Consider the following 18,673-nt stretch of genomic DNA (forward strand, 5'->3'; position numbering starts at 1 on the left):
TCCCCAAGGGGATGCAATGTACCGGGATGTCCCCAAGGGACTTCAAGGTGCCAGGGGGTCCCCAAAAGTCTACAATGTGCAGGGGGGTCCCTGGGGCGCTTCAAGGTACCGGGGTGTCCCCAAGGGGCTGCAAGGTGCGGGGGGGCTCCCCGAGAGGCTGCAATGTCCCATGGGGTCCCCGGACACCCCCGCTGGGTCCCTCCCCTCCCCGCGCCCCTCCCCACGGCCCCGCAGGGGGCTCTGCCGGCCGGGGGGGTCCCGAGGGGGGGGTCCCTGCCCCGGGGCGGTTCCTCCGCGGGGCTCGGGCGGAGCGCGGCGGCCGCCGCCGGTCATTGGCAGCGCCGGGGCGGCAGAAACCCGCCCCGCCCGGCCCTCCCCGCCCGCCGACGGACAGACGGACGGGCGGCCGGACGGGCGGACACACGGCCGGACAGACGGACGGGGGTGGGGGGCGGCCGTGGGGCTGCGCCTCCAGCCCGGGCCCCGCTGCCCCTATTATGGGGCCGGCCCGGAGCAGCCCCCCGAGGAGCTGAGTTGGGGTCGCAGCCAGGTACCGGACCGGGGGGGGGGGGTCGGGGGGGCTGCGGTGTGTGGGGTAAGGGGGGGTGCGGCAAACGGGGGGGCTCGCCCCGTGGGGGATGCTCGAGCCCCTGTTGGGGTGCTTGGGGGAGGCTCGACCCCATATAGGGGTGCGTGGGGGGATGCTGGAGCTCCTATGGGGGTGCTTGGGGGGATGCTCGACCCCGTATGGGGGTGCTTGGGGGGGATGCTCGAACCCCGTGGGGGCGTTTAGGGGGTGCTCAACCCCATAAGGGGGTGTTTAGGGGATGCTCCACCCCATATGGGGGTGTTTGGGGGATGCTCGTTCCCCTATGGGGGTGTTTGGGGGGGGGGCACACACATCATTAATTCTGCCCCATAACAGCGCCTTACCCCATCCCCGAGCCCATCTTACCCGCTCCCCTAGGGTTTTGCAGAAAATCCCACCCGGACCCCCCCAAATTCCTTCCCCAAGCACCCAGACGCCGTCCGGCTCTGCTGGCGGCACCGGGGTTGGGTTGGGAAGCAAACCCACCTCCCCATCCCTTCTTCTTTCTTTCGCCCTTCTCGCCATCCCAAAGCCAGGACCGGCACCCCATTTCCCACCGAATAGGGCACGGCGATGGGGAGACCCCCCCCGAGCTAATTTTTTCCCAGCGAATTATTTCCTGCCGGAGCAGACGTGCCGAGGGGCACAGGCAAACGTCACCAGGGGGTTATTGCAGTTTTGGGGGTCCCGTGGGGCGCAGGGCGAGGTTTTGGGGTGCTGTGGGGAGCGAGAAACGCTCCTGGACTTTCTAGGAAACTTCTGCTGGTTGAGATCTGACCTTGGCCATCTCTGCCAGCTCGTTAAAATTAATAACGAGGATGGAAATCGAGGCTGGGGAGCGAGGAGCCAGCACAGAGGTGGCTTCCCGAAGGCGCCTGGCACGTGCGCAGGGAGCAGCGGGAGCCCCGAAAGCCCTGCCTGGCATCTTCCCCTCGAGCCGCAGCCTGCTGGAGCCTCATTTTTGGGGTGGGAAAGGCAAAATTCCCGCAGGAGGAGAGCCCCGGGGCATCGCCCCCTGGCTCCCCATCGCCAAGCGCTTTTAGGGTTGATTTCAGGGCTTTTTGGGGTCGAGCGGCTTGCTTGCAGCTCCAGGGGCAAGCGTGGTGTGGTGTGTTATTTCTCACCTTTCCTTTTTAGCTTTCTTTTTGCTCAAAAGGAGCAGCTTCCTTCCGGCACAGTGAGAGAAGCCTCGTTCCCACCAGCCCCGTCCTGCGCCCCATTGGCATGGGCTGGGTTTAGGGGAAAACTCCAGGATGATTTTGGTGCCTCAGCTTGCATTCAGGTGGGGAGGATTATTTCCCCAACTTGTTTTCTCTGGGCTAAAAGCTGAATTTGCAAGCAGAAAGGGGGGCAGGCCTCGCTTCCTTCCCTTTTTCAACTTTTAAATGAATTTTATTTAATGATTTATATATTTTTTAAGCCACGCAGTGTGCCCCAGCACGCCGCCAGCGTGCCTTTCTCACCGCTGCCCGAAAACAAGAAGCGCAAGCTCAGCACCGGGGCTCCCTCCCCGCCACAAAGAGGATGTGCCGTCTGTTTGTTTGCTTTTTTTCATTGAATATTTTTCTTTTTGGGAAAAGAGGGTGAGAGAGCACGGGCAGCGCCGGGCTCCATCACTTCCTCCCTGCCGGCTCGGCAGTGCCGCGTGCTCCCCGCTCCATCCGGCGGCCGCGGTGCTTCCTGCCGGCGCACCAGTGGGGAACACCACAAACTGCCCGTTTTTGGCCCAAATCCCCATCTTTTGGGGACTGCCCAGGCTGCATCCCCCCTCTGCACAAAGCCGGGGCAGCGCTGGGTGCTGCTTTCTCCCCCCGGAGCCAGCCCCGTGCGGTGCCCTCGGCGAAGGGCATCGCCTGTCCTAATTTAGGAAGCTGCTAATCACTGGCTAGCGTGGACAGGGTGTAATTTGGGGCTTTCTCCCAGGGAGAGGCCGCGTCGCGTTGGCAGGGCACGAGGGTGGAGAGGATGGATGAGGAAAAGCAACGGTGGCACCGTCACCCCTATAGCCGGGGCAAGAAAAACCCAAATCCTTGCCTAGCCGCACAGCGCGCAATAAACCCAAATGCCCTACCAGGGGGGATGCGGGTGGTGATTTATTTGTCCCCGCTCGTCCTGCTGACAATGAGGTGGCCGGGCAAGTGCACGCTTCCTCCCGGCCGCGGCAGATGCATCCTGCAGCTGGGGCCCCCCCGCTATATTTAGGCTATTGTGAGCGCCGCCTTTGGGCCCCCGCCAGCTCCCTGCGGGGGGGACCGACCCGGCCTCGTGGTCTGCCTGCGGATAATTCGGGGGCCGACGAGGTGGTGGAGGGCTTTCGGGGCCGGTATGGGGTGGGAAATGCCCACTGGTGAGTGGAAACACCACTCTTTTTCCACCAGCAGTTTGCCATGTGGCTTGCAAACGGGATTTTGTTATTATTTGTTATTTAGAGGACATAGGGTGGCTTTCTGCACGGCGGCTAAAATCCAGCCTCTTGCAAAGCCTGCTGGATAGGCTGCGAAGCATCTGCAGGCCGGGGTGCTGGCTGTGTGTGCACGGCTTCCAGCACATGCTGTGCCCATCCAGGCGAGCCCCGGCCCTGTGCAAGCCCGAGTGTTTGCTGTAAAAGCAAGAAAAGCGCCTTTTTTTCCCCTGCTCTTCCCAGCAAGGACAGTCAGTGCTTTGTCCCGGGGTGGCCGAGTGTGGCGGGATGCTCCTCGCTGTCCTCTGTCTTTGGGGACGAGCGGGCTCCGCTCTCCTGACCCCCTCCCTCCTCTGCAAGCACACGCGTGTGCATGCATGAAGCTTGCACGCGTGTGCAAGCATGCACGCATATGCACACCCGCCCTTGTGCATGCACACGCCCCCGTGAGCACGCACGCCCCAGCGTTGCCCGCACACGTGCGGGGGAGCCCAGGAGGAAATTCGGGCGACCCGAAACGCCCAGCAAGATTTCCTGGCTTCCCGAGCCTTTTCCACGTTGCTGGCGGGGCTCATGGCTGTCCTGTGGGGACGGGAAGCCGCCGGGTCACTCTGCAGTGCCATCTGCTGACTCATCAGATTTTGGGGACCGGATCCCGGCTTTCTCCTTCCCCCTCCGCTCCCGCAAACTGAGCCCCGATGGCGGAGGGGCCGCGGCGCCGGGAATTGGGCTGCACCGGGGCCGGACCCTGCCTGGCAGAGGACGAGGGGGGAGAAAGCCCGTAAGGAGCGCGGGAAGGAAACCGGAGAGCACGGGAAGGGCTGGGTTCGTGTTTCTTCGGAAATGGGCCTCTCCTCGCCGCGCCGGGCGGCCGAAAAAATCCCTCTCACCTCCCCCCTGCTTGTTTTCCCCTGCAGCCGCCTGCGGATGATGGGTACGACCGCCAGCGCGGCGCAGCAGACCGGCCCGGCCTCCGCCTTCGAGAGTGTGCACGGCATCGGGACCATGGAGGACCAGCGCTCGCTGAGCATCCACTCCTTCCAGGCCCTCGGGCTGCACAACAGCAAGGCCAAATCCATCATCACCAACAAAGTGGCACCCGTGGTCATCACGTGAGTCGGGGTGGCCGCGCGCAAGACCTTCGGGCATCGCCCTCCGTCTGTTTGGTTTGGTGTCCCCGTTGTGTTGGGTGGCCCTATTGCACGCTCCCGTCCCACTCCAGCAAAAAAAATCACCTTTTCTTTTAATAATTTTTATTTTTTTGTGACTATACCATATGTTTTCTCCAGGTACAACTGCAGGGAGGAGTTTCAGATCCATGATGAGCTGCTGAAGGCCAACTACACGGTGGGGCGTATCTCCGAGGCCACGCCAGAGCACTACCTGGTGCAGGTGGGCATCGCTGTGCCTGGCCCCCCGCCCGCCGCCCGTGCTCGGATCCGGCTCCACCTCTTTCTTACCCCACAGGGGAAATATTTCATGGTCAGAGACGTGCATGGCAAGCTGGATGTCCTGAACACCACCGGCAGCTGCGGCGCCCCGAATTTCCGGCAAGCCAAGGGCGGCTACGCAGTGTTTGGCATGGGGCAGCCCAGCCTCAACGGCTTCAGGCTGGTTCTGCAGAAGCTGCAGAGAGAGGGCCACAAGGTTGGTTTTGCTCAAAATCAGAGCGTTTCTGCTTTTATTTGTGGGACAGGAGCAGTAGGGTCATGGAAATATAGGGTCATGGAGAAGTAGGGTCATGGAGAAGCAAGGGGAGATCTTTGGGGGAGAGCAGCCTACATGCTCCAGAGCTGCTGGCTGGTCCGTGGAGGACAGAAGGCTTTGGGAAGGGAAGGTTTTTGGGAAGCCTTGTCCTGATATAAGCAGTGCCATCCCCGACACGCCTCATCCATGGCTGTCTTTGCAGGAGTGTGTCTTTTTCTGCGTCCGCGAGGAGCCTGTGCTCTTCCTGCGCGTGGAGGGCGACTTCATGGCCTACACGCCACGGGGCAAGGAGAACCTCCATGAGAACCTCCGCGGCCTGCACAGGGGGCTGCGTGTCGAGGACCTGGAGCTCACCATCCGCAAAGAGGTGATGCCGGTGGGGCCATGGCAAGGGTCACCACCCTCTGATGTTCATCTCCACGTAGTTTGGTGTCCAACAGAGCAAAGACTTGAGGAACTGAGATGGAGATGGCCCCCTTTGGGCATTCCACAGGGGGGGTTGGAGGTGGTCGGCCACCCATGGGTGCTGATGGCGATCCCCATCTCCTCCAGATCCACGACTTTGCGCAGCTGAGCGAGGGGGTCTACTATGTTTACGACGACATCGAGCGGTTGCGGGACGAGCCTCATGCTGTGCGGGTGCAGGGCGAGGAGGACGTCCAGGTGACGGAGGAGGTGTACCGCCGGCCCGTCTTCCTCCTGCCTGCCTACCGCTACCACCGCCTGCCCCTGCCCGCCGACGGTGCCCCGCTGGAGGAGCACTTCGATGCCTTCATCCGCTTCCTCAGGGTGAGATGAGTGAAAGCGCCGGCTCCGCAGGGATTTGGGGTGGTGGGGTTTGCTTTCTGCAGTTCTTTGGGGTTGGGGGCAAAGGGTGCCACCCCCGGCCCAGGCAGGGTGCTGGGGGTGCTCTTGGTAGCGCTGTGCTTGTTGTGCCGGTCGTTACACCACCGCTGTGGTCCCCGTGGGCCCGCACCATCCCTCTCCATCTCCTTTCCTCCTAGGAGAGCCCCGGCCTCCTGCTGCGGGACCCCGGCAGACCCCCCCCGGCGCTGCTCTTCAGCTGCCAGACCGGCATGGGCAGGACCAACCTGGCCATGGCCATGGGCACCCTCGTCCTCCTCCACCACCGGGGAGCCACGCAGAAGCCCGAGTAAGCAGGGACCGTCCCCGGGGCCGTGGGGTGACCCTGGTGGGCATGGGTTTGATGCCCCCTTTTTAAAATTTTCCCTCCCATCCCTGCGGGCAGCCCCCAGCTGCCGGCCAAAACGTCGCCAAGGGCCAGGTTTCGGGTGATCCAGAGCTTCATCGAGTTGGTACCCAAAGGGCAGCAAATGGTGGAGGAGGTAAGCGGGGTGCTGCACGACTCCCAGAGAGCTCAGGGTGGGCAAAGTGGGCTCTGTTAACCAACCCTCCCCATGCAAGGTGGACAGTGCGATCGCCTTCTGCTCGGAGATGCATGACATGAAGGAAGCCATCCATGAGGCCAAGAAGAAGCTGGAAGGGTTCGGGGAAGACCGCCAGACCCAGGTACCACTGCCCACATGGCTTTGGGGGGCTGAGGAGCAACATCTCCCTGCTCAACACTGCGCCACGCTGAGCCCTGGGGTGTCAGCTGGGGGCCCTCGTTAGCGAGCCGTTAATTAGAGGATGGCTTGGCCTCTTGGCAGCAGTAATTTACAGAAATGTTTCTGTGAGCGGATGGGAAGAATGTAAATTGTGGAAATCTGAGACTTCCTGCGCCCTGGAAGCATCCCAGGGACACGCGAACCTGGAAGGTTGGGGTGTGTTGCATTTTTTTTTTTTTTTTTTTTTTGGTTAAGGGCTGTAAAGTTGTGGAAATCTGCTCTTTCTGGGCATTGCCACTGCCTCTGGTAGATGCCCTTGGGACAAAAAATAATATAAAATATTATTTTGTCATCTCCAAAACTGGAGAACTGGCAGGTTGAGGTCCAGCAATTCTCCTGCCTCTCCCAGCCAGCTCTTGGCCGGCAGAGGTGGCGCAAACCCCAGGTGCGCCCGGCTCATCTTTTACCTTCAAGCCTTTTTGGAGGTGAATTTTTCCATCTGAGTGGTGAATGCGCTGTTAGAGCCGGAAACCCCAAATTTCAGCCCCTACCCCCATCAGTTCCTTTTTTAGGGTGGATTCGGGTCTGTTTGGTACCGCTCCAGGCAATGGCACAAAGCTGTGTTCGCTCGGCCACGGGGCCAGGTGTGGGTGCAGCCACGGGGACACCCGTGGGTGCCCTGGCTGGGTGCTTTGGGGGTGAAAGGTGCCCCGGGTGACCCTCTCCTCGCGCCAGGGAGGGCTGCTCCTTGTCCTCCTCGACGGCAGAAAACAAATGGCCGGGGATTGCCGTAAATTAGCCGAGAGGAGTGTTTATTTGAAGTCTGCACGTAGCGAGAGCACGTTTAAACAATGGCCAGGGGCCAGGAAAATGTGCCGGGGGGGACGCGGGTGGGGGGAGAGGCAGAGAGGAAAGGCATGGAGGATTTATCCCACAAAGAACTGCCCTGAGCTGGGTGGAAAAAGAGGAGATTTAGGTCCTGGCGCGACGGTAGGCGCGATGCAGGGGCTGGGGTGGGATGCTCGGTTGCATCCTGGCGGTACCCTGCTCTCCCCGGTCCAACCCTGGCACGACTCCATCCTCCTGGGCTTTGTGTTGAGTTTCCAAAGCAAACGTGCTGCTCTGCCTCCTGATAGATGGCAGCAAGACACCTTCATCTTGCAGATATCGAGTCAATAAATACTCATGAATCTATGCCACTGCCTCGGCGACATAACCAGGTCCACCCGTGCTGCAGGGGAGGATCTCCAGCAGTGCACCTCCTGAATTTCGGGGTTCCCACCGTGTCTAGGATGGGGTTTTGCTTGCAGGGAAGGAGGACTGGGTGTACGTGGCCCCTGAAGTTGAGGTCGGGTGGTTTCCGAATTGCAGAAAGTCCCCAGGTTCCCAGCTTGCATCCCCAGTAGGACACCCAGCAGCCCCTGGGGAAACCCAGCAGCCAGAGCATCTCAGCCGTAGAGGTGTCTGGGGTGGTGTGAGCACCTTGCGTGGATCAACCCCCCTCCTTTTGGGTTTTGCTCTCTGTCAGCATCTGGACATTGTCTCTCTGGGACAGGCAGGCAGCTCGTGTCCTGTTGGACCCGCTCCCGGTGCGTCCCTGGGTGAAGGGGAAGGCTTTGTTTGATCCGAAATGCAAATTTATGGCTCTAAGCATCACTCGGCGTGGAAAAACTTGAAATGTTTCATTTTAAAACTAAACAAAAAAAGCAGCAAAAACTATTCCAGATAGGGTTCTGTAAGTTTTTCACCCCTCTCCTCGTTTGGAAGCAGTTTATTTCCAAGCAAACAACTTGGTGAAGTTAGTGTAAATACGCAAAAAAAAACCAACACCAAACCACGAAACCTTCTAACGGATTTCAGTGGGATTTCTATCTCCTTTTCCCCAAAAAAGACTGTTTTAAAATGCCTTGGGCCAGCTTGCTTGCTGCTCTTCTGTGCCAGCTTGTGGTGCTCTCCTGCCCTGCGTGCGGGGCTCCAGGAGAATGGGCTCCTGCTGCAGCTCCGTGCTGGCCGTGACGAGTGCCACCCGCGCTTGCTTCCAGGGGGGCAGCACCAAAGAACATTTCCTCCAGAGGATCCAGCAGAGCCTCGAGCGCTATTTCTACCTGGTTGCTTTCAACTACTACCTTCACGAGCAGGTAAGGGCCGCCCGCCTTCGTCGCCGGGTGGCGGGGCCACCTCCGAGCTGCCGCGGCCGGGAGCGCCGGGGGGTTTTGGAAGAGCACGGAGGCGGAGAGGTGCCGGGCAGGGGGAGCGAGCCCAGGCTGATGGCGCGCCCCCCCGGCCCCTCGCCGGCAGTACCCCCTGGGCTTTGCCCTCAGCTTCAGCAGGTGGATGTGCCGGCACCCCGAGCTGTACCGGCTGCAGGCGGACATCGGCTCCTCCGAGCTCGCCGTCCCCGGGGACCTCCTGGCCAAGGGGACGCGGGTGCTGGTGAGTACCCGTCCTGGTGCCCAACCTCAGAGAGGTTTGGCGGGGTGGGAGGAGCAGGGTTCCTCCGTGGCAGGGCAGGAGGAGAGTTTTGGAGGTCCCCAGGTCCACATGCTCGGCGGGGATGGGATGCCCAGCCCTGTCCATCCCGCTGCAGGTGGCGGACGAGCGCTTCTGCCCGGACGTGCTGAGCACCGTCAAGGAGATGAGCGTGGCCAACTTCCGACGGGTGCCCAAGATGCCCGTCTACGGGACGGCGCAGCCCAGCTCCAAGGTGAGGGGCACGCACCCCAGACAGGGCAGGGCCACCCCTCCCGGTGCCGTCCCCTCACCTCGGCCACCCCTCGCCCTAGACCCTTGGGAGCGTCCTGCGGTACCTGACGGATGCAAAGAGGAAGCACTCGCGCATCCTGTGGGTCAACCTGCGGGAGGAGGTGGTGCTGGAGGGGAACGAGCAGGTCTACACGCTCAGGGAGCCGGGGAGCCTCGACGAGCTCGTCTCTGTGCCCGCCTCCACGCCCGAGCAGCTGGAGGTGAGCTTGGGGTTTTGGGGTGCCTCATCGTGCCTCGGGGCAGGAGGGACGTTGGACAAAGGTTGCACCAGGGGGTGCATGGAGGATGCTTCCCAGCACTGATCCTGGCTGGTGCTGCTGATCTTCTCCTTGTCTCTGTCTGCTTTTCCTCTTCTTTGCACTTCTAAACTCTACCCTCTGGCCCATTTGAGCTAAATTTGACCTCGTTTTCCATTCTTACGAGTTTTTTTGCAGATAAATAGCTGGATGTGGGACAGAGGCGTAGGTCGTGTTCCCGCTGAGGGAAAGGCATCTCCCCCTCTGCGGAGCCCTCATGAGAGATGTGCACAGAGAAACCGGGCTTTGTTAGTGCCTCAGCCTTCACAGCTCCTTTTTGGGGGCTTTTTTGGGGCAGGGAGGGGGGTGCAGCTGCCAGCAGCACCCTGGAGGCATGGAGGAGCTCTGTGGGGTCTGGGAGGATTGCGGTGCCCACAGTCCCTGGGGCAGAAGTGGTGGACACGGCATGGGGGTCTGTGTTGGCTGAAGGGTGGTTGAGAGGGGAATTAAAAATAAAAATACAATAAGGGGAAGAGGTGGACGAGGAGTGGGTCTGATATCGTGAAGGTGAGGGCTCCTCCATTCTCTGCAGAAGCTCGAGTCCACGCTGAAGGGCGACCTGCTGAAGTCACAGCAGTGGCTGGAGGTCTACCTGGAGGCAGAGAAGCAGATGAAGATGTTCAAGAGCTGCCTGACCACCCAGGAGATCTTCAACCAGCACAAGAGCACCTACCCGGGCCTGACGTACCGGCGCATCCCCATCCCCGACTTCTGTGCTCCCAAGGAGCAGGTACCGGCCGTGTCACCTTGTCCCTGAGCCACAACCCCTTGGCCGGGCGGGGGGCAGCACCCTCCCTAAATCCTGGCTTTGCCCTCGGCAGGACTTTGACCGGCTGCTGGAGGCGATGAAGACCACCCTGGCTGAGGACGCGCGGGCAGCCTTCGTCTTCAACTGCGCCAGTGGCCGGGGCCGGACCACCACGGCCATGGTCATCGCCGTCCTGGCGCTCTGGCACTGCGCTGTGGGTACCGGCGCGCGCGGCTGGTGGGGGGCTCGGGGGGGCTGGACCCACATGCACCTAATGCCCCGTCCCTCCCTGCCCTGCCGCAGGGCGTCCCCGAGGCGAGTGAGGACGAGATCGTGAGCGTGCCCGACGCCAAATACACCAAGGGGGAGTTCGAGGTGAGTCCTGCAGCCGCCGTGGCCGCATGCTGTAGGGTCTCCTGAGCCCTGCAAGATGCACCAGCCCTCCTTGCCTGGAGGGAATAGGTCCTCCCCTGGGGCGGGAGGTGAGCACGGGCATGGGGAGGTTGGGTTGGGGGCTCCAGGTGAAGCCCCTTTTGCTTTGTCCCCACTCCAGGTGGTGATGAAGGTGGTCCAGCTCCTGCCTGACGGCCACCGGATGAAGAAGGAGGTGGACATGGCCCTGGACACAGTCAGCGAGACCATGACGCCCATGCACTATCACCTCCGAGAAATCATCATCTGCACCTACCGGCAGGTGAGCAGCACCTCCGGGCCCTTTTCCGTTTTCGAGACCCCAGGGAGGACGGCCGGATCCCGGAGCAGGGCAGACTCTCCGGCTGAAGCTGTGGGATTTGTGATGAGAAGGGTGCTGGGGCTCCTTCGGTGGTGGCTTTTGGGTTCTTCCGCGGGTTTCCCAAATGCTATGGGACATCCCAGCACAGCCCGACGGCTCCTGTGCGCTCTCGGCGCTCACCACAGCTGGTTTAGGGGGGCTGAACGGAAAGCAGAGAGTTAAGGTGGTGGTGGTTTTTTCACCCTTTGGGGTCCCTTACCCAAGGTAATGGGGTCGTGGTGGTCCAGCACCCCGTGCATCCCTCGCCGTGCCGCGTCCCGGCGCTGCAGCCGGCAGAGGGCAGGGCCGCTCCGTCCCCTTCTCCTCCCATCCCCGCTGGCTCCTCCGGCTCCGGCGGGGAGCTGCTCCCGTTTATTAGCAGCGTTATTTTTCAGAAGACGCCTGCCTGTTCCCGCGACCTCCCTGCCCCTCTCGCCGGAGCTTGGCAGCGAGGAGCAGCGCAGGGGTGTTCCTGGGCCGCATCCTGTTTCCCGGCCAGCTGCGTCCAGCCCGGCCTGATGGGGAAGGGAGATAAGCAGGGAGCCATCCGCTGCCCTGCTCCCCTGCCATAGGAAGAGCCTTGTATCGCCACCTTGGAGAGGGCATGTGCAAATGCTTGCTTTTTTTGCTTTTTTTCCCCCCAAAAGTGAGCCCGGGATGGGCAGGCTCCGTGGGGACATCTCTGCTCTGGCTGGCAGATGCAATCTGGAAGAAATGGATGTGCTTCTAGACACCCAAAACCCCCTTCTGGGCTTTGCAAAATGGGTTTGGGTTGCATCCTGCTCTTTGTTTCGCTCTCGGGTGGGTGGGAGCAGCTTTCAGAGCCTTGCAGGGGATGCTCTGCAGGATTAGGACGATCGGGAGGGAAGGAAAATGCATGGTGCTCGGCTCGGATTCCTCCCTAGCCCTTCCCATCCCAACCCAGGAGGAAAAAATAGGTTGATGCATTCCTTCCGCTGCCGGAAGATGTGTTGTTTGGGGAGGTTTCCTCGGCAGGAGCCAACAGCAGAGAGCTGCCTGCTTCCTCCCAGCCTGGCTGCTGCAGAGCTGTCCTGGGTTTGCTGCAGTGTTTTTTGGGATAAACGCTATGAGGATAACAATCTTCATTAGGTTCCTTGGTTTATTGGTCATTTCTGCGGGACCACGTTGCTCTGATGCTGGTCGTGGTCTTTAACCCAGTTGTGTCCTCTCCATTTCCCACTTCTGGGCTTCGAGCAGGATTAGAAACACTCACAGAAGCCAAATCAGGATCCACTCTACCCAAATACTGGCGTGTACACGCAGAGATGTCTTTCCCCAGGGCAGACCTGATCTCACAGTCCTGCCATGAACAGGGCTGTAAAGTTGGGGAAAAAATAAAACAAATGAAAGCTGGAGCAGTTTGCTCTGCTCCCGCCTGGAGAGGGGCAGGATGCTGGGCACGGGCATAGCAACACCTCCTCTATTTTTGAGGGCTGTGGGGTAAAAGGGGAAGCTTTTTATGTTGCTGGAAGCCACAACCTGATGAGAGCGTAGGCTGCTGAGCTTCTTTTTGTCCTTGCGCTTCCAGGGGCGGTCGGGCAAGGACGAGCAGGAGCGGCGGCTGCTGCAGCTGAGGAGCTTGCAGTACCTGGAGCGCTACATCTACCTGATCCTCTTCAACGCCTACCTGCACCTGGAGAAGAAGGACTCCTGGCAGCGGCCCTTCAGCCTCTGGATGCGCGAGGTAGGGCTTTTGTTTGGACCAGAGTTTGGCGTGATAGGAAGGTGTCTCCGTTCTCAGCCATTATTCTGCATGTGCCATCATCATGCACCTGCAATGGGTGCTGGACCCAGCCCACTGTCACCTCTCATCGCAGCCTGTACCACCAGCTCTGAGCACTCCCAGCGCTGGGAAAGCTCTGGTTGCAACACAGCATCCTAAATAAGTTGTTTATTAACCTACCTGGATGGAGACACACAGGGTTTTAGGAAAACGCTGCACCTCAGCGAGCTGGGAGAGCCTTGTGCCTTGCCCCGTGCTGCTAATTTGTGCTGGGAAATATTCCTGGTGCCAGGTCCTCCTCCTAGCCCAGGTCCAGGAGGCTGTATCCTGTATGTTTGCATGGGGATGACCTTACAAAGCACCCCATATGTCGTTTTTTATCACGTTTTGATGTGTAAAACACACTGTGATGCTCCTTGTCCCTCGTCTTGCTCCAGCTCCTTGACCCCAGCCTCGCTCCTCAAGGCACACCTCGCTGGAGGAGGGGGAAGACCTCAAATCCAAGAAATCCCCACCAGCCACATTGTTCTGGAAGAAATGTCGCTCTTTTCCTCATCCTGGGCTTAAACCTGCCTCCTGTGCCCCTGTTTTCAGGGAGGAGGTGCACCCCACCGCGCATCAAAGGAGCCTTTGGCTCCACGCGGTGCTCCAGCACAAGCTTTGCATTTTCAGTTCTTTTTCAAAAAAAAAACATCAACAAGGCGACATTGTAACTTCTTTTCCGGAAGGGTGCCAAAGCTAACAAACCATAAAGCTGCTTATAAAACCACGCAGCAGCTGGAGGGAAGCTCGGGGAGGGGTCGGTGCCACGCAGGCGGTGGTCCATGCTTCTCCCCGGCTTGGGGTCGTGCACGGGGACGCAGCGGCCACTGCTCCCCGTCCTCCTTATGGGGTTGGAGGATGGGTGGAGGGGGCAAAACCGCCTCAACCTCTCTGCTCTGCTTCCAGGTGGCAGCCGTGGCCGGTGTCTACGAGGTGCTGGACCGGCTGGGCTTCCCCGAGCTGGAGGGGCCGGAGGACGAGGAGCCGCTGCGGAGGCTGCGCGGGCGCTGGCGGGCGCAGAGCCGCGGGGACGTGGTGTAGGGGACGGAGAGGGATGCTGCCTTCAGGAAAATAGACTGTTTCCCCCCCAGAAAAAAAATTAAAAAAAAAAAAATGATGGGAAGAGGGAGGGAGGGAGGGGATAGCCCCGAAGCTACTACCTTCAGGAGAAGAATTGAGGGGGTTCTTCACGACGCAATAAAAGTGTTGTAAATTAAACAAAAAGCTGTCGGACAGGTGCTTAATAGTGAGCATGATGTGGGTGTGTATGGTTATATAGATACACTAATATATATTTATATACACACACAGATGTATGGGTTTGTATACATACACACCCAAGACCTTGTACCCTGATATATATGGCTATGTATACATACAGACCCAAACCTTTGTAGCCTGGATTGGGACTCACAGAGGTCATGGTCCTTGCACATCCCGGGATTTTTAGTTTTTGGGTGTATTTGCTTGTTCTTCCTGATTTTCAGCTGTGGATGGGGCTGGGGTTCAGCAGTGAGAAGGCAGGGGGTGAGTGGGAACCTTGCCTCTGAGCATTAGGATGGTGGAAAATACATCTGGAATATGCTTACAGGCATAATCAATGCTGCAAGATTTATTTTTAATTAGATGATTAGATGCAAAATGGAGTTAATGAAGAAAGGGTGTTCAGTCGGGCACCCCTTCCCTGCAGGCTGGGCTCTGGGGAGGGCAGGAGCGGGACGGGACGGGACTATAGGGCCGGATGCGGGGTACCAGAGCCGCAGCACACACTCCGTCTGCCCCAGCAGCCACTTTCATCCGCTGCCAGCGGCAGGAGGTGCAGACAGCAGAAATTAAAAAGCAGAGGGTGGAAAAAAAAATAATTTAAAAATAGCAAGAGATTTTTTTTTTAAAGCGTTGGCATGGTTCCTGCTGCAGTTTGAGAGCCCCACTTCCCCAAAGGTTCCCTCGACGGTGTTTTATTTCTGACTTAACCGGGCGTTTTGGTTTTCCTTTTTCTTTTTAAATGCAAAAATATTTTGTCCCAGCTGGGTGTTTTCTGTTCATCTTTTAGCGATGGGAATGGGCTCACAGGAAATAATGGGACGCGCTGGGCGGCTGCACCTTCTCCTGCCCCTTTGCCCCCAACAAAATCCTGCCTAATAACCAGTGGAGAGGCTGAGCAGGGACTTAATTAGGCAGGTTTTTAATTGCTTCAGACCCCCAGCCCTTTAATCTGGGTAATGAAGGCTGGAGATTTGCATCACCTGCACCGGGGGGCTCAAAGGCTTCTTTCTGCTTTCCCACCTTTGTAACAAGCGATTTCAAGCAGAAACAATTGACTGGAAGGAAAAGGCTGAAGGGGTATGAATGAGTGTGGATGGGAAAAAATGAGCGTTCCCTATTTATTTGGGGGTGGGAACATCGCTGGTGAAATAAAGCCCTAAAAATATTGGGCAGCTGGGAAGGTGAGCTGACCCAGGGCACTGGTGAGGAGCGCAAAAAAATGGGAAGGAAATTGTGCTTCGAGGTGTGCCCCCGCGGGATGCACGCATGGGCCGGGGTGGGGCATGGAAACTTGGAGGAAAACGCCCCAATTCCGCCCGTGGAAAAAAATCTATTCGTGTCACTGAACATGGCCTTTGTGGCAGCGGGGCTGGGGGAGGCAGAGGTGGGCCCCCATGCTTTGAAAAGGGGACTGCAGCCTCCTTCACGAGCAGTACAAGCAAGCCCTCGGCCCCTGCCAGGGAAAATAGGTACACGCAGATGTTGCTGTGCTAGGGAATTTGCTTGCTCATGTGTGCTGCTCCTTGCTGAGCTGCTGTTCCCGTACTTTTTGTTATTAATATTTGTTGGTATCGTTATTCCCGTCCCAAAGGCGTAATTAAAAGGAAGACGCCTGCCTGTAATGAGTTATGATGGAGTTATAACTGTTGGCGGGGCTAAGTGGCCCTTCCTGGCCACGGGAGGTAAAGGTGTGTTTATTATTTTTCCTATTTTCTTTAATTTGGTCTCTTTTCTCCTTTCGCTTTTCCTGTAAAGGAAAGTTGCTTTCATCAGGCTCCACTTGCGCCATCTTTATCCATCCATATCCAGCTCTGCCTCCGTAGAAAGAAAAGATCTGTCAGAAAATAGATAAACTGATAAATTCTCTGCTTAAGGGGGGAAAAAGGCAGCAAGGACCCTTTCCTTCACCCCCCGTGAACCTCCCCTTAAATAAAGTATCCTGAGGAAAGGGGCTTTGACCTGCAAAGCTGCATCGTCCATGGGCTGGACCTCTCTCTTGGTCCTTCATCGCACATCGATGAGGGCAGCGGGTCCCCCTCTATTTTATCAAATAGGTTCTTATTTTTATTTATTTCACTGTTGGAGAAGCAGCCCTGACCCAGCAGCTCCCTTGGAGGTTCCCGTGTTTTCCTTTCCGCGCCGCGCAGGGAGGCTGTTGGACCTCGGCACGGCGAGCGCATCTGTGTTTCATTTTCCAGCGAAAGAATAGCAATTAAGATGCTTCTGCAGAGCCAGGGCTCGGAAAACTAAAAATAAATGCCATGCATGAGCAGCCCCAGACTGCATCCATTAAAAGAAGCGATTGCAAAAATCAAAAGTTGGGGGCATCATACAGACCGTGGGCTTGAAAAGGCTTTTCCTTGCTGTTTCCTTGCATATTGAGGGCAGAAAAGCTGTTTTCTGACCCCTGTGCGAATGAAAAATTGATTTTTCCCAGGTTGAGATGGAAGATTGGAAGCAGTGAGGTGGCTCTGTGGGACTTGCTGGCGAGCTGGCAGCGGCCGTGCCAGAATGATAAGTGTCTGTGAGGATGAGCGAGGCCCCGGGGGGACGGGAAGTGCTCAGTGGCTGGCCTGAAGGCGAGAAAAAAAAGCCACAGATTTGGGTTTTACACACCAGTAAGTTTCACTTTAGCGGGAGGATGATTAAAAATGAATAATGCGGTCAGCGCGTATAAAGGAGAAGGCGTATCCTCAGGGAGGCTGCGTGAAGCTAGCCTGGCTCATCGCATTGACTTATTGGGTTCTTTTGTATTTATTTAGGAAATTAGCCTGTTAATCTGTTTGTGGATAAATACCTCCCTGTGCATCTCGGTGCAGAGCCCATCACCCTGGTGTCAGGTCTGGGATCGGTGCTGTATCTCCCACACCTCCTCCCCATCCCCGCCGCCCCATGTTTCCATTGGGCTCGCAGCCTTCGAGCATCCCCCTAAAATATTTTGGGTGCAGGCACTCGCCGCAGGGGTCTCTCTCCAAACCATGCTTTCTCGGCCGGAGCGGCGGTTCCTAGAAGGAGAGCAACTTTTTCCCTTCTCCTTTTCCACTAGGGTCTGGAAGCTGCCCAGGGCTGTCGGTATAAATCTCCCTGACCTTGTTTCCCATCTCCAGGCTCGCAGCTCGGCTCCCCTGGCACTGGAAGGGTTCGTGGTTGGGTTGGACAACCACATCTTGTGGAAGATGTCCGTGCCTATAAACTGGATTGGTTTGAAGGGCCCCTTCCGACACTAACCGTCCCACGGAGCCCACGTGAAAAACTAGCACGGCAAACGGAACAAGAAACTTGTCCCAGGGTCTCGCAGAGGCTGCCTCCAGCTTTGGAGGTCTTTAAGCAGGGATTAGAGAGGGCTCTGGCAGGAATGGTCCTGCCTGGGGGCAGCCAGCCTCCAGAGGATGTGCCTGCCTCCACAAGCAGGGCTCGTGCTTCTCAGCAGCCATCCTTGGTGGGCGCAGAGCCTCCGGGACCCTCCTGGGAGGCCTTGGCCACACCTGGAAGAGCCGGAGCGGAGGCTGAAGCCCCCCACCCTGGAATGGGGATCGACCCGTCTTTCCCAAGGGCCTGCAGATTTGTTCCTGCCTTACATTGTGGTGTGGTGGGATGGCGGCTTCCAGCTGGAGGATTTAGGAAAAGTTGACTTAGCAGCCGCCCCAGGAAGGCTTCTTCCTGCACCATCGGTGTGACAAAAGCAGAGCACGGTGCCCAAAGCCACCTCCCTGGTTGGGAGGCCCTTGGGGGTCTCCTCAGGCCTGCCCCGAGTGGCTCTGCTCGCAGGCTCCACGCTGCTGGGCCTGCCCGTGGAGGCCGGAGCCCGGGGCCGCGTTCCCCCCGCACGCGCCTTCTGCCACCGATGCTGCAGCAGTAAATATTTTGTTTTAATCTAATCGCGGCCCGGCATGTCTGAGGGATGAGGTCATGCTCGCTCACCGAGCCTGCTGGCAGCGGCCCTTTATTTTGGGGAGCTGGGGGGGGTGGGAACCCGAGGCTCTCCGGGGGGGGAGGAGGAAACCCCTCCATGCCAGTGCTGTCCGCCTGGCAGCACTGTTAATTTATTAGTGACAATCAGAGGCTGCAAATCTCAATTTCTACCAAAAGGTACCGCAGGAATTCGGGAAGAGAGATGCCCTCACGGGTCTTGCTCTCACTGAGCTATGGGACCAGGACCTTAAATCCTTTCTTGGAGGGGTTGCACCTGGGCTTTGGGTGAACTCGTCGTGTTTTGGGATCTCGGGCACCCTCTGTCCTTGCCCAGAGGCACCCCAAAACCCAAGCGGCCACCGCGGCACCTCCTGTGGCACATCTGTTGGCCAAGGCAGAGGGAAGGGCCAAGAAGGACCCAGCAGGACGCCCACCGGCACCCTCGGGGCACGGCCCCAGCTCGGGGGGCTTGGGGCAGGGATGGGGGCTCCAGGCATCCCCTGGTGCCACTGCCTTTGTGGGGGCCGGTGTGGGGCTGGGAGGTCGGGCTGGGGCATTTTCTCCCCCAAAACACACCCCAGATATTTTTATGACTTTTTTTTTGGCATTTTCATCTCTCTCTTAATTTTTTGTTGCTACTTTTTTAGTATTTTTTTTCTTTCATGATCTATTTCTTGCTTTATTTGCTTTTCTGCCTTTTTTTTTGGATCTTTATATTTGTTTCTGCTTTTTAAAAATATTTTTGTGCTATTTTCTACTTTTTTTTTCCTTAAGTTTTGCTCTTTTTGGCTCTTTTTTTTGCTATTTATCTTTGCTTAATTTTTTGCTCTTTTTATTTTGCTGATTTTTTTTCTTTTTGTTTGTT

General features: G+C 58.0%; 1 protein-coding gene across 3 annotated transcripts; it reads left to right on the forward strand.

The window, feature by feature from the left end:
• The first annotated feature begins 357 nt into the window (after positions 1-357).
• On the forward strand, positions 358-13,793 carry PALD1 (phosphatase domain containing paladin 1). 3 transcript variants are annotated; one of them, XM_067000868.1, is made up of 19 exons: positions 358-550; positions 3,908-4,102; positions 4,280-4,382; positions 4,458-4,637; positions 4,900-5,064; positions 5,250-5,486; positions 5,702-5,850; positions 5,947-6,043; positions 6,123-6,227; positions 8,308-8,403; positions 8,564-8,698; positions 8,853-8,969; positions 9,049-9,228; positions 9,857-10,054; positions 10,146-10,286; positions 10,376-10,447; positions 10,626-10,766; positions 12,394-12,549; positions 13,537-13,781. In XM_067000868.1, the coding sequence occupies exons 2-19, from the start codon at positions 3,918-3,920 to the stop codon at positions 13,669-13,671; spliced, it is 2,592 nt and encodes an 863-aa protein (XP_066856969.1). In that variant the 5' UTR covers positions 358-550; positions 3,908-3,917; the 3' UTR covers positions 13,672-13,781. The 3 variants fall into 3 exon arrangements, with proteins under 3 accessions (XP_066856969.1, XP_047925551.2, XP_047925552.2); XM_048069594.2 differs by lacking the exon at positions 358-550 and adding an exon at positions 3,537-3,815 and having other exon boundaries at positions 13,537-13,793; XM_048069595.2 differs by lacking the exon at positions 358-550 and adding an exon at positions 3,585-3,771 and having other exon boundaries at positions 13,537-13,793.
• The last annotated feature ends 4,880 nt before the right edge of the window (positions 13,794-18,673 follow it).

This window comes from Anser cygnoides, chromosome 7 (genome assembly GCF_040182565.1).
Source record: "Anser cygnoides isolate HZ-2024a breed goose chromosome 7, Taihu_goose_T2T_genome, whole genome shotgun sequence".
Lineage (NCBI taxonomy): Eukaryota > Metazoa > Chordata > Aves > Anseriformes > Anatidae > Anser > Anser cygnoides.